The sequence below is a fragment of the Anabrus simplex genome, chromosome 1, assembly GCF_040414725.1.
Source record: "Anabrus simplex isolate iqAnaSimp1 chromosome 1, ASM4041472v1, whole genome shotgun sequence".
Taxonomy (NCBI): Eukaryota; Metazoa; Arthropoda; class Insecta; order Orthoptera; family Tettigoniidae; genus Anabrus; species Anabrus simplex.
Window position 1 is genome coordinate 829,857,332 of NC_090265.1, and position 17,943 is coordinate 829,875,274.

A 17,943-nucleotide genomic window follows, 5' to 3' on the forward strand; every position below is an offset into this window, starting at 1 on the left:
CACCGTTGTTCGAGACTACAGATCCCATATAGATGAATCTCCCCACCACCTCAAACCCAGCTACCCTGTTTACCCATTTGGTTACAATGAGCAAGTCATATGACGTTTCAGCCATATCTGATTTCCAGATAATACCGAAATTGCATTACATTGTTAGAGCAGTGCGTAGCTGCTAGCTCTGCCCTGATAATCTATATTCAAATGCTGGGGGATTGCACTCACCTGAAAAATCATGTGGTATCAGGAATGACATCCAGCACCAAACCCTTGGCCAAAACCCAAAATATTGGGATACGCTGTGGGAAGTTACTGTAATTGCACAGAAAAAAAAAAGTACTCTGAACTTGATCCCAGTGACTGGTAAAACTATTTCAAACATAACCTCTGAAGTGATCGTAATATATTAATAGTAATGAAACAAATACTGCAGTATAAATAAATTATCTTCTCCACTTCCAGACTGTGGTCAAACGGGGCTAGTAGCTATCAACACTTCACAGGAGACTGTGCCTAGCATTCTCAAAAGTGTCTGCTCTTTCCAAAGGTCAGAAGTTGTTTATCACATCAAAAGAAGTAAATTAAAAATTTAAATCCAAATGATTCAGATATTGGTAGACAGTGGTATAATTTAGAAAAGGTATCTTAGCTCTCCTCTTACATCTCCAAGGAGATTATTTATGTAATATGTTCACTTTCCTTTCAATAACCACAAAGTTGCAAGATGATGAAAATGTTCTATCTCAGAAGGGAATCTTCACATAATAGGTAACTGTTCTGAGACTTTGATAGGGTTAGTGGGTTGAAATTATCCACTGTGACAGAATACATCAATGGTATTCCCTGACCGTAGTAGAGGTTTACCATTTGGGAATGTTGGAGATCTCAGGATGTTTAGTCATGTGTGAGGCTACTTCTCATCTGTCTTCAGAACTCAGTAATAGAATTTGTCATAGTTAATTCCACAGACAAAGATGAAGAATATAATTTGAGACAATAACGAGCATTTGTAGAAGCCTCCGGGGCTCAGGCGGCAGTGCGTAGGCCTCTCACCGCTGGGTTCCGTGGTTCAAATCCCGGTCACTCCACGTGAGATTTGTGCTGGACAAAGCACAGGCGGGACAAGTTTTTCTCCGGGTCTCTGGTTTTCCCTGTCATCTTACATTCCAGCAACACTCTCCAGTATAATTTCATTTCATCTATCAGTCATTAATCATTGCCCCAGAGGAGTGCGTCAGGCTTCGACAGCCAGCATAATTCCTATCCTCGCCGCAAGATGGGGGCTTCATTCATTCCACCCATCCCTGACCTGGTCAATGACTGGAAAACAGGTGGTAGGTTTTCATTTCAACAAGAATTTGTGGGTTACTCTGTTTATCGCTTCTCATACAGTTACTGTATTAACATGTTGCAGTCAATGCTTTACGGGGAGACTGAAGTCTTTATTAATTTAATTTCCAGTTGAATTTGCTGTTGTAATCACAGAACAGATTTTACACCAAATTTAACAATAACTGTGATGATAGGTTTTCATTTCAACTTTAAATTAACATTTTCAGAAGGTTTGATTTTCTGCTGGCCATTGTATATTAGGGTATTACGATTTGAATTTTAGTTAAAAAAAGAAAATTGCATAATTTTAGTGAGATTTGCTTTAAATAAGACCATAAACAGCATCATCGATCTTAATAATTAGATACATGGTTCAACATTTTCATGTGTGATTCAGTCCAGTGAGTAGTAATTGGTTAGAAAGGTTTCCAGGCCTTCAAAATCTTAAGCTGGCATTTCTCACACCAAAATCATTATCTTTAATTCTGATCATTGTCTCGAACGTCTGCATGATGGCTTTATCCCAAGTCTGCGTCATCTCTGCAACTTATATATCCTTGCAGGAAGTGTCTCCTTAACAGCTTCTCCGTGATCAGTCAAATGCAGTACCAGAAACTGTAGGCTACGTAGAGGTGTGGACTGGCTCAACAACATGTTTGCGAATTGTTAGATAGGACAAGGAACTGAATAGGCACTTGCATAATTGCCTTGCCCAGCATGCAGCCCCAACCTCACCATGGCAAATAATGCATTGAGATGTTTTGTTATGGAGAAACTGTGACAGTGCAAATGCTCATTAAAATGAATAAGAGAACATTAGTCTATGCAGAGATTATGGTGATCCAGTATTTGCATTGATGGTCTAAATGTATTCATATTCAAATTCGTTGATACTATCAATAAAAATGAGGTTTGTTTGTTTGTTAGTTATGGATAGGCTCGAAAACTACTGGCCTGACTGAGTTGAAATTTGGTAATCCTGAGTCATACAGGGATACTTTTGATTTTGATATATTTCACCATTTTGAACTTGTGGAGGATTTTATGGGGGAGGGGTAAATATCCCAAATTTGGGCAACTTTTGCCGTAAATCAACTATATAAATGGTCGGCCCTACTAAAAATTAAAGTGCACCACGTGGCCTTGAAATTAAATTGTCTGTGAGAAATGTCATATCTATTTTCTTCGTAATTTAACGGTTTTTGAGAAAATGAAACGTTCTTGTGTTTTTGGCTGAGGTCGCCTCCACTAACAGCAGGCTACTGCTACAGTAGTATTGTTGAGAGTACTAAGCATGCTTTCCCATATTTGAAAACTGCAAAATTATAGTAGGTATAGACTTCACATTTCATTTTCAATAGTCTTAGAAACATCTCTCTTCAGTTATTTTTATTTTGTACTCAAATCTTTTCTAATATCTTATTATGAGACGTGGTGTGATGACCATGGGCCCCGAGCTGAGTCTGTCATTGTTGCCAATTACTTCTGCCAGGTTGCTCTTCTAATCCTTCCTGTGTGACCTCCCTCCCTTTGCCAACTCTTGTTCTTTACTCACCCTGACGGTATTTCAATCACAACCAGTTTCATGTGATGTGCTCTCAAGTAAAAAAACATAATGTAATTAGCCCACCTTGGTCAATACATTCAATTTTAACCAAAAACACACATTTAATATATTGACCAAGGTGGACTATTAACATTGTCTCGAGTGTTGAGCGGACATAACCTACATACTGTATATCTGCAGATATCTGTTGAGAAGGTCATAAATAGTGTACACGAGAGCATGTTGTAAGATACTTGCAGGCCTCCTTAATTTAACCACTTTCATCCTTGCTCATAAATCAGAATAAATAATGCGTACTTTAGATAGTATTTCATAATTATAGTCACAAATATAGCATAATAACGTGTATTGTAGGTGTAGTGGGACATTTTGCCCATACTGTACAATTACATGAAATCTGATGCAGCAATAAAGGGACTGCAATGAATATGGAGTCAGACTTCATGCCTAAATAGTCAGCATGTTGGCCTTTGATCCAAGGGATCCTGGGTTCGACTTCCGGCCAGGTCAGGAATTTTAACTTTCATTAGTTAATTCCTCCAGCTTGGGTGCTGGGTACTTGTGTTGTCTTGAGCATTAGAATTAATTTCCGGTATGACCCCATCCTCAGATGTACAGGTCACCTATATGGTGTCAACTCCAAAGACCTGCACCGTCAATGCATTTTGTATAGTCTGTAGATTGCGATGGTGCACTGTACTGAATAATATTGATTCTTTTCAAAATATACTGCTTATTAATTTCAATACAACTCCTAGCCAAAAAACCATTTCTTTGCTTTTGTTGTTTAAGCAGTTTTGAAGAATACTTCAAGGAAAATAAAAATATATTTATATTCAGTGTCTGGCTCCTTGGCTGTGGTCAGCATAGTGGCATTCAGTTCAAAGGGCCCTGGGTTCAATTCCCAGCTATGCCACAGATTTTAACCATGTATGTTAATTCCTCTAGCTCAGGGACTGGGTATTTATGTTTGTCTTAATATACATATTCAGTTATGCATAACACTTCAAACACTATAAAGAACCACAGAAAAATGCAATAGCAAATACATCCCTCCACATAGGCTGGCGTCAGGAAAGGCATCTGGCTGTAAAACTTAGCGATAAAATGTCGACTCGAAGTGATTGGGGTAAGGCCACGATAAAGAAAGATACCATATATTCAGTAAAAATTTTCCAAAACATCATCAGAAATGTGCAACGACAAAATCGCAATTTAGGTTCGTTCCTCTCAAGAATCTTTTGGATTTTTAAAAATTTTATTTTAATTTTTATGATTTTGCTTTACTGTTAATAAACTCAACCATAATATGTATAGGTATCTGTTCCTGTACTGACTTGTCTAAAGCTATTTAAAATAGTATGGGTTTGGTCCACCTTGTTAATACACTTTTATAACTGGAAATTATTTGTTCATACATATTTCAGGAACATAATACATTTCCCTTCATTAGGAAAGTCCAATCAAAGAATAAAAACAATATAACACTTTCTTTTGTTTAGCCCATATCAATTACTAAACAAACATTAGTGATATATTATGAAAATTACCATTACATAAAATTTTAATAAGTAGATAATGTTAAATGAGAATACCTAAATAAATTTAAGATCTTCATTTTACCTTTTTCTTCTTTTCTTCCTTAAATCATTAAATGCTAGTTTATGCAATGGGTTCTCATCTGTACTTCTTTCCTTAAAACTTGACTCAAAGTGAAACATGTAGGCCTATGAATAAATAATTTTCAATTATTAAAGTGTATTGACAAGGTGGATTAAAGACATAGTTATTAATGGCTTAATTTTGCTTTATGTTGCACCGATATAGATAGGTCTTATGGCGACGACAGGGCAGGAAAGAACTAGGAGTGGGAAGGAAGCAGATGTGGACTTAATTAAGGTACATTTGCCTGGTGTAAAAATGGGAAACCACGGAAAACCATCTTCAGCACTGCCAACAGTGGGGTTCAAACCCACTATCTCCTGAATGCAATTTTACAGCTGCGCACCCCTATCTGCAAGGCCAACTCGCCCGGTTTTTGGAGAAAAGGTTTGCATGTCAGCAGCTGCCGAAATGTGAGGTAAAACGTAATGAGTGATTAATATCAGAACAGTACGAAATTCTTTTTCCAGTGATTCAGTGATGGAGATAATATGGCAGTCTTGAAGACAAACCTTGCTCAGGACTATGAACAGTTATAGAAAATAAGGTTCTGCACACTATGCTCCAAAAAGAGCATTTGTACCCTAGAATTGTTAATAAGCCTTGGTGTTTCCTAAGCTTCAGTTGCAATGAATCTCCACCAACTCAGCATACTAAAGTCAGTAAAACCGGGCGAGCTGGCCGTGTGGTTAGGGGCGAGCTGCTGTGAGCTTGCATCCGGGAGATAGTGGGTTCGAATCCCACTGTCGGCAGCCCTGAAGATGATTTTCTGTGGTTTCCCATTTTCACACCAGGCAAATGCTGGGGCTGTACCTTAATTAAGGCCACGGCCGCTTCCTTCCAACTCCTAGGCCTTTCCTATCCCATCGTCACCATAAGACCTGTCTGTGACGGTGCGATGTAAAGCCACTACCAAAAATGTCAGTAAATAGAACCACATAAACCAAGTCCAGCTCAGGCCCAGTCATGACTTGATAACTGCAAATAACACAACTTCTCAGAAAACATATTGAGACATGCAATAAAAAATGGTTCTTTCTGTGTAATCAAGAGAAGAGAAATCGGTGGGTATTACATGTTTAAAATATGATTGCACTAGGCCATGCTAGGAACTACTTGTTTACGTCTGGTGCTCTGTCACCAGGTAAAAAGTGCACTAAATCTACAACTGCTCAGTTAGCCTCCTTTTGCTCTTATGTTGCTAGCCCCTGATTAATCAACATGCATTCCATTCTCAATTTGCCCTGTTGTGTTTCGTTTGTAGCACTCATAAATTCTTTTCTAAAATACATCTTATCCTGTTGGTAATGCAACATTCACGTGATTAATGTACTCGGGTCTTCTAACGTACCTATTGTTTGCCTTGCTGTTCTCCCTCCTCTAGCCACCGAGATAAACACTAGTGCTGCCTCTCAAAGTGCGATCATGTTTAGTGAAGTTTCATAATAATTATTCATATCAAATGGGTCCCAAACAGGCTTGCAACAATTGGATTGGGTTTAAGGATTTTAAAGATAACAACAAGAACAACAACACTGTCCAGCTCTAATTAAAGGAAAGTGCACCATATTGCAGCACAACAATGCTCAAGCACATCAGAAAGATTAACCCGAAAGGAATTCCAGTAACTACATAAAATAGAATTGTTACCTTATCCAATATACAATACGGAAGATGAATCTTATGACAATGATATGTTATAGACCACGACATAATTTCTTTGAGGAAGATGGTTGATAATCTTGAAGATGTCTGAAATGTCTATACAAAGATTTTTGCCTCCAAGTCCACAGATTGGTATTGTTAACAAATTCTGATGCTGGCAGAGAGATAGGTGAAAGGCATAAAACATAATGGTCTTCATTTTGATTAAAAGTTATTTTCTGTTTAGGTTTTCATTGTTACAAATTACATATTTGTTATTTAAAAACACTTTCCAGGTACCTTAGTAAATGTCACACTTGCTCTCTTTTAACGTTGGAAATTAATTTCATCATCAAAGAGCATGGCTTTTAACTCCCTAGACATTTATTGCATTTTCTTCAAAATTATACAATTTGCTTTACTATGTCACACCAACAGAAATAGGTCTTATGGTGACGATGGGACAGGAAAGGGCTAGGCATGGAAAGGAGTTGACTGTGGCCTTGATTAAGGTACAGCCCCAGCATTTGCTGGTGTGTAAATGGGAAACCACAGAAAACCATCTTGAGGGCTGCCAACAGTGGGGTTCATATTATAAAGCAACATTATAATTCTAATAAATTTTGAGAACCTTATTCAAATAGACATCTTGCATTATGAATATTTCATGTGCAACTATTCACGGTTACTCATGGTAACTTCCATTATACACCATGAGCATTATAGTTAGAGGTGGTGATTTTTAGCATTTTGAAATCAGAAAATTAGCAGTTAGGAGCAAAACATATAGTTTGGGTTAATTCTGATAAATGAGTAATGCCTTTTGAAATTACATTAATGAGAAATTAAAATCACATTTGTAAAAGGTTAATAGTGAAATTTAAATGCATGTATTTTAAAATTAATAAAGGTTAAAGTAACACAGAGTAAAACAGAACAAAGAAAGAAAAAGAACGATACTGATGCAAAACCAGAATAATAAAGAGAAAATAAAAACAATTTGTCATGCAATTTCATGAATCAGATATACTGCTGAATGAAATCCTAGAACATACTTCAACAATTTGTTGTTATTCGTGTTCTTCAGTCAATTACTATTGAACTGTACTTGCTGAAATATCATTCAGCATCTATACTGACATTGCAGAGTTGCTTGGGCAAACTCTGGATATTTGAGCTCAATTGCAAACAGCATTTGTAGGCAGTCTACATCTTTATTTTTCTGTATAATTTGTACCAGTTGAGAATGAAGATATTCATATCTCTCAACAAAACTCTCCATATTAATATCTTGAAAAAATTTGATCTTTTTGTTTACTTTCACGTAAATCTTTCAAATCTATTGACAATACTCGGCCAGCAGTGAGAGGATTAAAAAGCTTGCCAACCTCTTGTAAAAAACATTTGTTGCATTTTCTGCCATGTGACTTCTCAACTTTTCGTTGCACTTATGTGTAAAAGTTCATGAATCAGTAACACTTGAATGAAATCACAGACATACCTTGACATATTTTCAGAAATGCGCATGTTTTTCATTTTGCTTTTTACATTTCTATTAACAGAGTCCATCAACAGCAACATATATATGGGTAACCATCCTCCAGCATAGTGCATAAAGTTAACAACTTATCCCATAACATGTGTAAAAGGGTAGGGAGAGACCTGCATCTGGGTAATCAATTTACTCATTGTGATTGAGATGTGAGTTACAAATTTAACTTGGACACTGTACTTCAAAATAATGACATTCAAGATTAAAAATATTTATGAGGGATGATTAACTACTGTTTAACAAATTTTCATCCAAAGACTGAAGAAAGTACTTTAAAGCATCTACATACATGTTAACATATTCCACAGACTGAAACCATACATTCCAGCCTGTGAGCATGGGAAAGGAAAACTACTGCTGGAAGATTTGGATTAACTTTCCTTGAGAAAATTCATATGAGCACTTTTCATACTTCTTGGATGTAAGAAAGCCATTTTCAATTTAGATATAAAATGGTTTAGTTGTGACATCTCAAATTAAGTTTACTGTGTGCGCAAAACATTGAAAGTGCGTAAGATGGTCACCAATTATTATAGTCTCCAATGCTTTAACCCATATATGCCCGCAACTTTTGTTTTTGAATGAAGTGCTCATTTTCACATTTGTTGTTTCTTTTAGTGATATTAGGTTAATGGCAACACTGATTTTTTGTTTCTATTAGCGTTACTGTCTGATTGGCCATGGGTCGAAAACGACCCTGTGGGCATATAAACTACCTTTTCCTAAATTGTTGTCATAACATATCTTACAGTTATTTACTAATACAGACAACCATTATTGTGTGAAATGTTATTGTTTTATTTATTACAATTATACACACATATTAGTACACAGATAATTATGAGTTCAAGTACAATGGTGAATTACAACACATTCACAAAAATATTGCATCACTAGAAAGTTACAAGCACTGTGCGCATCTTACACTGAAGTCTCAGTCTTCATGAAAAGCTATGCATGAAACTTTAAGAAACATTTATCATGCAACGCGACATTGCATCTCTTGCATGCTTTCGTGGTTTTACTTTTGCACGAAACACATCTTTTACGTTTCTGACCCACAGTAATCATATGACCATCACTTTTGCGTGAAATTTCTGGGACATTCTTTATGACATTCCTTGATTGGGTAGATGGGCCGGGTTGTGTTCGCACAACTCCATATTTCAGAAGAAGCGTTTTAGCTAGTTCCCTACGAAATGATAGAAGATCATTGGTTCTTCCAAGGGAACGAGCTAGAAGGTAGGCATTGTTCACAGAAACATCTAGCAGCCAAAATACAATCGGTGTGTACCATTTCTTTCCCCTAATTCCAACCCGGTACACAACAACATTGCTATCCATTTGATCCACCCCGCGCATATAACCATTGTACTGATGAAAACCGAATGTCTGAGGAATGGCAATTCCTTTCTTCTGTGCTGAAGAGTACCTTTGGGTGGGTCGAATAGGATGAACTCCGTACTCACTTGACAGGAGCGTAACAACGTTGTTATCATGCCACCTAATTGCATTGATACCGTGTTTCTTGTTTATCATGGTGTCAAATACTCCTCTAGGCTCCTTGCCCATAACATCAATTCCCTTTAGTGGACAGTGTCCTGTACGGTCCTTTCTAACAGTTCCTGTTGCCTTTACACCTTTTGTCTGAAGCAATGACCTTCTTCAGCGGGAGGTTGTATAGCCACATCAATAGTTGAAACCTCTTGTTTGGAAGATAACCTTTCAAGCTCTTCTAAAATCTCAAAAGTTATAAGACTGTTTGGGAAACTCGGATACATGAGAAGAAGAACTCTTAAGTTTTAGTACCGAGTCGGTAATAGATTCTCGTGATAATTCCCTCTCCCCAAATATAAAAACGTTGCAATAATAACGGAAAGAATCTAAGCTATATCTTATCATTGAGCAATAGTGCAATTATGATCATATTTGATGAAATGCATGAAAGGTTCCTTATATGCCCACAGGGTCGAAAACGACCTATATCAAATATCTCGTTTTATAACATGACCATACAGAAAAATTAAAAAACTTGTGACATGTAGTTGTAAACTATATTCTTTACTCTAAGTAACAGCACAAGAACCAAGCTAAAATAATAAACAGCAAAATTGTCAACTTACATTTTCTGCCACACTGCATCAATACTATGCTGAAGGATGTAACACAGCAATCTGTTTGCAGTTACAAGGCAAACAATACAGCTTCAAATCAACAATCACACATTCACAATAATAGCCAACATGCTGACAAATACATAATCATGATTTTAAGTCGAAAACGAATGCATGGGGATAAATGATGGCAAATGACTATTGTGGGTCGTTTTCGACCCTGTGGGCATATATGGGTTAAAGCATGTCCTCCATGTATCGAGCGCCTGATACCAAACCAAGTACATTTCCATATGATATATCACATTCTTCCAAAGTGTTAATGCCTGCCCTGCTACAAGTAGTATCATTTGCTTTGTAAAGAAAGCTACAACCATACAGAAATATGTCCAGGTTTGCTTTATCAAACACTGTTCAGAATAAAACCATGAAAATACATCTTCCCTGCTTGTGTGAAGTCTCGTCTGCAACTATAACAACTGGCTTTCCTTGTAAGCACACCTTAATCTCAGCTTTCATTGCTTCTCCACAGCGAGGTACATATTCACGTAGCTATGTAGTTGCCTTAGCCAGATCTCCGTATCCTGGCACGTACCCGAATGCAGAAACAAAATAAATGAGCTAAAACTACTTAAAAAGAAGATCTCTACCATGCTACAATAATTAATACTGGACACTTAATATGGTTTTGTGTTATTTTACACCCCTTAATTTAATTTTCTAGTTGAAGAAATTTTATTTTGATGTTAATTTTTAAAGTAAAGTGTAAATGCAGAAATGCCCTTATTAAATTCATGGCTCTCTGTTAGTTTTTGAGAAATGGACAAAATGAAATGTGCGGTATACAACCTTAAAACAAGGTACTTACTTTGACAAGTGCTCCCAAAAAACTGGATGGTCCACTTCGTGAAGAGGGATGGCCGTTTCCAAAAGTCTATTCATTGTGTCTTCAACAAAAGCAATTTTTTCAGATTTTGCACTTTTCACTTTATCTTGCATCATTTGGATGGTGGCTTATTGTTAAAACATTCTTTTGCACCGACATGTCCCAGACTTTTGAGGTACTTATCTAAAACATCCTATTTCCATCCTAGGCACTGATTACACAATTTCACTATCACTGATATTTAAAAAAAAATGCAGTTTATAATTTTCTTCCTGCTGTTTTATGAATATTTTCTATCTCACATCTTAACACCTGTTAACTGGACCTATGTGAAGGAAATGGCATTAACGGTTGAGCAACGAGTTGTAGGAATTATTACTTTCTGCATTCCAGAACAATGGTCAAGCCATCATAAACATTCCAAGGGTGTACATACTCCTTAGTTGAAGTTTGAGTTTGCAGAAGAAAAGAAAAATATTTTATTTTAAAAAAAGTAACAGATTTTGCATTTAAATTGCATTTTAATATAATTTTGGCATTTTGAATCAATTTTGCATCTTATAGCTCTTCCAGAACACATTAAACAGGAGTTTATAGGTAGTGAAAAAATTGAAACACAAGAGTAAAAGCATTTTGTGCTTTATCGCATTTGTGAAAAATCGCAACCCCTAATTGTGGTTCACAGTGATAGGGAAGAAAATAAATTTAGTGAGATTTGATGGAAACAGTAAATGTGGCCATGTGAGAAACAAAGGATGAGAATTTCCTTCATCTTCTGTGTGATAAAATACTGGTCTACAATATTCCCATGGGACATAAAAAGGTTCAAATAAAAGGTGTCATCCTATCTTAATTAAAAGAAATTTATTGATTAAAAATAGTTTTAAGTATCTTTACAGGCATTTTTATCACAATAAAGGCCAACGTCACTTTGGCTGTAATATGAATTAGTGGTCACTTCAAACTAGCCTATATTTACAAGAACTGCAAGTATATTTTCATGTTACAATCATTCTGTAAGCACCGCACATCACACAAGATGAAATTGTGAACGTAAAAGAGCAAAACAATATATATTAGCACAAACCATAAATCAAATATGTTCAAAATATGTAAGTGTTGCCTGTTGAAAACATAACTCCATGCCATGATCTCCCTACACTATATTACGGTCTAAATTGCTAAACAAAATGTTTATTGAATGGAGAAAGGATACTCAAAAGAATTCTGGTTTAATGTAATACCAAGTGATTAATCTGGTGAGAATCTTGAATCAGTAAGAATAATATTTAAACGTATCATTTTAGAATTAAAGTATGCAAGGAGATCAACAAACTCAAATAAAACTTTTAATGAACTATCTTGCCATCTATCCACAAAAAACAGTAAGTAGAATACGGAACAAGTAGAAGCTAGTACTGGATTACCTAAGTTTAACCACATGGCAATTAAATGTTTCAGATAGTTTGAATATGAACTGCAACAAAGTGGCTGAAGCTGTGGCTGAAGGCAAGAGACCCAGGAGTAGGTCAAGGAAAAGGTGGCTTGATCAGATCAAGCAAGGTGTGGAGGAACAAGGCCTGAAGTTGCAGGAGATCCAGCAGAAAGAATCCTGCTGAGACAGACACAAGGATAGAGCACTTGTATGCTGCACCTAGGCAACTAGAGATGATTATGATGATAATAATAAATTATAACAGTGTGTGGCTTCTTAGAGACGTTGTGCAGTTCTTTCGAGTTGTTGTTGTACAGGCGATCTGCGTGTCTGTGAGGATAGGGCTGAAGACAGCACACACACCCAGTCCCTGAACCATTGGAATTACCCAATGAAGGTTACAATCCCCTGACCCAGCTGGGAATCAAACCTTGGACCACCTGGACCAAAGGCCAGCATGTTACCCATTTAGCCAGACTATGATGATGATGATTATGATGATGATTACACGAGTTAACAGTTAACTCTCCAGGTATGTGTCTTATGTTAGCTTTGCTAGCTCAATGATTAGCTTGCCTGTCTGTTGAACCAGATGGGTTCTGTACATTTGTAAACTTATAAGTTGAAATACTTCATATTTTGCCATATTTTATGCTATACAGTATGACTTGTGTTGAATATATTGGTGTAGCTTATACTCTTTAAAGAGATGGCTTCAATGAATAGTAAGCAGAGGACAGTTAGAATTCAACTGAGCTTGCCATTATTTAAAATATCCATACTGAATATGAATTTATAAAAAGACCTTTCCCAAAACATGTTTGTAAACCATCACAAAGTAAACACCTTCTACAAACAGCTAAACGTGACACTTCCTGGGAATATGGTATTTGAACATAAAAATTAGCATTCTTCAACTTGAATTGGCTCATATTGTTGAAACATTTTATTATTAGCCAAGAAGTTCCATTAAGTATCAAACTGCCATGTCATTTCCTTCTACATTAAACTTATGAGTGTATGAAAGCTAGGAATTGATCATTGTCAATGCTATTCCAACTAACATTGCCTTGGAGAAACTTAAAATAGAATAAATTCTTGTGAAAAAAAGACTACAATAATAATGTTATTGGCTTTAGGTCTCACTAACTACTTTTACAGTTTTCGAAGACACCGAGGTGCCAGAATTTAGTCCCACAGGAGTTTTTACACGCCAGTACATCTACCGATACGAGGCTGACGTATATGGGCACCTTCAAATACCACCTGACTGAGCCAGGATTGAACCTGCCAAGATGGGGTCAGAAGGCCTGCGTCTCAACCGTCTCAGCCACTCAGTTCGGCAAAATAAGAAGAGGAACTTGAAGAAATCTTCAGAAGTTTTACAGTAAAATTTTTTCTGAAATTAGTCATTCTGAATAGTTTCTGTTGGGAGAATTCTGATTATGCAGAAAATTTGCTTAATTTCAAGTACTATTCTTAATATTTTATAACATTCTGAATATAATCTAAATGATTTAGATAAAGAATAGTAATGAAGTAGATCATTGGTTTATTCAAACTAGCAATTACTGTTTAAGCTAACAAAATAGAGTTGATTTTCAGCAAGAGAGAGAAAATCCAAAAAAGAATAGCTGCCATTGTAAAAGGGTTACCTTGAGATAAAGCTTCATAATTAGTCTTTTCAAACAATATCTAAATAACATTTTGAATTTAAATTATTAGTGTACTATACAAATAGTGATTGACAATTTGGAGAGAGTCCCTGAGAATATTGGTGGCTATTTCTTCTAGTTTCATATTCATTTTCAATGCCAAAACTCTAACAAAAGTTCACACTAAATTTAGATATAGCTCTTCCAAGCACTGAACTGCAGTCCAATTACCTCCAAATATAAGGAGAATTATCTCATTTTTAATCACTGAATTTTAATATACTCATCCCCATTGCACTTACAGTAGTTGTATATACAATCTGCATATAATTTTAATAAAATATGTGATATCATTAATTCATTAATTTGCATAAAATATGGACAGGGCAAGTCATCAAAGAGGTGGTTCTATGATGTCAGCCTTGTGGTGTAGGTGTAGCATGTCTCTCTTACCCAGAGGACCTGGGTTCAACCTCTAGCTCATCCAACAATGAAGTTCAATCAACCTGGTGAGGTCAACTGAGGATCAGTCTGATAGGAGAGGGTATGGACCTAATCAAAAAGCCAAGCAATACAGATGAGGAAGTAGTCCTGTCTGACACTAAAATACCTGCAGTCCATATTGCTCTCTCTAAAAGTGTCAACCAAGTTCTGTAAGTCTCACGTGCCAAAATTGTAAACCTTGAACTTGGAAGAATTTTGTACTACACTGTCAAACCTTCAACACTTTCTTTGCTGCAAGAAGGGTACTCTTAATCCGTGGAGGGTGTAAGTGAAATAAGTATGAAATTAAATTAGCCATCTATGAGAAGCTTTTCAAGGATGTCCTATACAGTACAATCTTTTGAATACAGTGCAAATGTAAAGCTACTAGCTAAGAGTTCTAGATTATATCCCCTGGTCAGTATTATGGTTAAAAATCCAGTGTTTATAAGAATTTCATGTAAAAACTGATTCAATAAATCTCACTTCAATGGGAATAACAATGTTTTAAAACTTTTCTAAATACACAACATCTACCATAATATCACATCTTTCACACACACAATGGAAAAATTTTGACTTTAACAAACTATTCATTTCTCATCGAAGGATGTACGTACAATGACAAATCCAAAAGCAAAGTAGCTATGAGATGTGAAGTACAGTGTTCTACATTGCCTTATTCTTTCCCAAACAAATTGTGGAAGATAATTCCAGTAAACTTTCATCAAAGGAATAATAATCACCAGCTGACCTCATGAAACACTGGGAGCTGCAGTGTTCATAGGCCTTCACTCAATTCTCAGTTCTTTTATCTTAACAAATGAAGTGACTCTGACGGGGCTCTCATGTAAGATATTGCTGAATGTGATATTAAAAAACAACCCTCCATAAAACAATGAATAATTATGAATTTTTATTGTCAATATAACTGACTTCTTAAATAAATTTAAATACACTTATCTGTGCTGAGTGGTTGAAGTGAACTACTATAAATTACATTACCGGTACTAATGATTATTATTCCAGTCATTTTCATTAAGGGAGATTTTTCATTTACAAATGTAATGAATTAACTAATATATTTTCATGTTATACAAAAGCATCAATAAATTCTTGGTCAAGTTCGTAATACAATTCTAAAAATTTAAAAAAAAATTTAAAAAATCAATTTCAATTGAAATTTTATGACTAAATTATGCTACATGTCAGGCTGTATAAACTGATAGGTCTGACAAGTTCATATCTTATAAGAAAGACAAAAATGGTCTTATATTGCAGAGATGCTAACTAAATGAAAGACCACCTTACTCCAAATTCAATGAACAGTTGTGGGCATAATGCATTTCCACAATATGCCTGTATCATTCTCAGTCTGTGTAATATCCCTTAAACCACTCATTTGTGGCATGTGAAATACTTCTAAACTACAAAAATCTCACTGTGTATCGATGAAGTATTTCAAACCAACTGGAATATCTAGTATTCCAGGCTGTGAAACATTAAATTATATACAATTACTAATTAACATTAATTAATATTATTAATTTTGAAGACGATTTACTCAAAATCACAAAAAATTATCAAATATGCCACTTTCAAAACTGAACAAAAAACTGGTTATATAAAAACTTATCAAACAGTTCAGAAATATAAGGCTGATATTTCAGACTGAACATGAACCTGTTACATAAATTAATAGGTCTATCAGGCTCATAAAAAAAAAAGCCACAGAAACATCCAGTAAATGTCAGAGACTCAATCTTAAAGCAAATAGGAAAGAGGGGAAGAAGAAAGAAAAAGAGGACAATAAGAATGACATTTTAACATTGATTTTGAGATTGACACAAAATTGCAAGCCAAGTGATAAATACTTGTCTCCTATTACACTGTACTTACACTAATTGAAAAGCTGGATATACATACTTAGTTTTCTGTGGAAGTATTAAGAACTGGAGAAATAATCATGGCATGGTCAACAAACTATTCACTCTTTCCAGATTAATGAAACAATTTGAAGTACAAGAACAACATTCTCATATTTTACACAAAGAACCAGTGAAGTGACAGCAATAATAGCCCGTGCTTATTAAATTAATGAAGAAAATTTCTATGTTCAGTCTTGTAGCCTTAAGGTACTATTTTGTTCCTAATTTAAAAGCAGGCTCTATAATATTTACACTATATTCAACACATTTCCATCTCATCGCTGCTCTCTTCGTCACTTTCATCTGGACCAAAGATTAGCACTTTCCTCCCTTTTTCTTGAGCAGTGGGAGATTCGTCTTTTGGTAAATGTCCACTGACCTGGTGATTTGCAATATCACCTCCAGCTTCAAGACTTAAACTCATATTTTCCGATTTCAAGATTTTTGGACTTTCTGCTTCTACTTTAACATTATCTCCATCCAATTTTCTCAGCCTCTGGCCCTGAACTGACCCATCACCGCTCTTACTGGTGCTTGCTGCTGATGGCTCTCCATTGGGCACAGCTGGATTTTCACTCTTCTCCCATTCAGCAAAATCTTGCTTTACTAATTCTTCAGCAACGGAAATATCCTGAATATAAAAGGAAGGAACTTTTAATTTATACATCTTTTAAGTAAGTTAATAAGAAATATAACACAATTAGATAACAATAGTAATTACATTTTCTTCAACAGCATGTTCTCATTCCACTAGTAAATAATTAACACTACCAAGCAGTCTACTGTTAATTTTGGGTATTACTTATGCAGTCTTTAAATACTTCTTACAAATCACAGAGAACAGCAAGAGGAGTATTAACAGAAATATTAACTTGAAAAAGATCAATTATTTTAGTAATATTAATTTTATCTAAGAAAGAATGTAGTGCAAATGGTGTAATTCTAGACACGTCCAGAAATCAAGAAAGTACTGTAATTATTTTATTTCATCTTCTTTGTTTTTTCTTTTTACTATTATGTTTTGTCGCACCAACACATATGGTACATATGGTGACAAAAGGATAGGAGAAGGCTAGGACTGGGAAGGAAGCAACTGTGGCCTTAATTAAAGTACATCACGTACTTGTTCGGTATGAAAATGGGAAACCACAGAAACACATCTTCAGGGCTGCCAACAGTGGGTTTGAACCCACTATCTCCCGAGTGCATGTTGACAGCTAAATAACACAAACTGCAATATCAAGTAAATAATACTACATCAGTCTTGGGACTAGTTTCAGCAATTAAGTGGCTTATTTCTTATAGCTAGTTCATTGTCTTACACTAAAGAGAAGTAAGCGACATTAACATGGTAATGCACATTAAAATGTCCATATTTACCTTAATTGTAAAAGGTTACATATTGATATTGTATTTCTTTAATGCAAGGAATAATACAAATGATTACTGATCAAACAAAACAACAATGAAACAGTACATATCACTACTTAATTATCTTTTGTAATGTCACTACAAACTTAACCTCAGGTTACACTGCATTAGCATAGTCAACATCCTCTGCCTGTTATTCACTTCCTTCTAATGCTGCTTCCTGTCACTTATAAAAGGGATGGGACAAATTTTAGCAGACTACTGAGATCCTTCAGCTTTTCTGAATCGATATGATGCACCACGGAATACAAAAAAAG

General features: G+C 35.6%; 1 protein-coding gene across 2 annotated transcripts in view; it reads right to left on the minus strand.

Annotated features, from left to right (window-relative positions):
• Positions 1-11,598: 11,598 nt before the first annotated feature.
• Positions 11,599-17,943, minus strand: part of LOC136857596 (tudor and KH domain-containing protein homolog) — a 224,287-nt gene continuing 217,942 nt past the window's right edge. For both annotated transcript variants that reach the window (XM_068225246.1, XM_068225247.1), the window contains one exon: positions 11,599-16,886. In XM_068225246.1, coding sequence (XP_068081347.1) covers positions 16,515-16,886 — 372 coding nt within the window. In that variant the 3' untranslated portion in view covers positions 11,599-16,514. The remainder of the gene's footprint in view (positions 16,887-17,943) is intronic.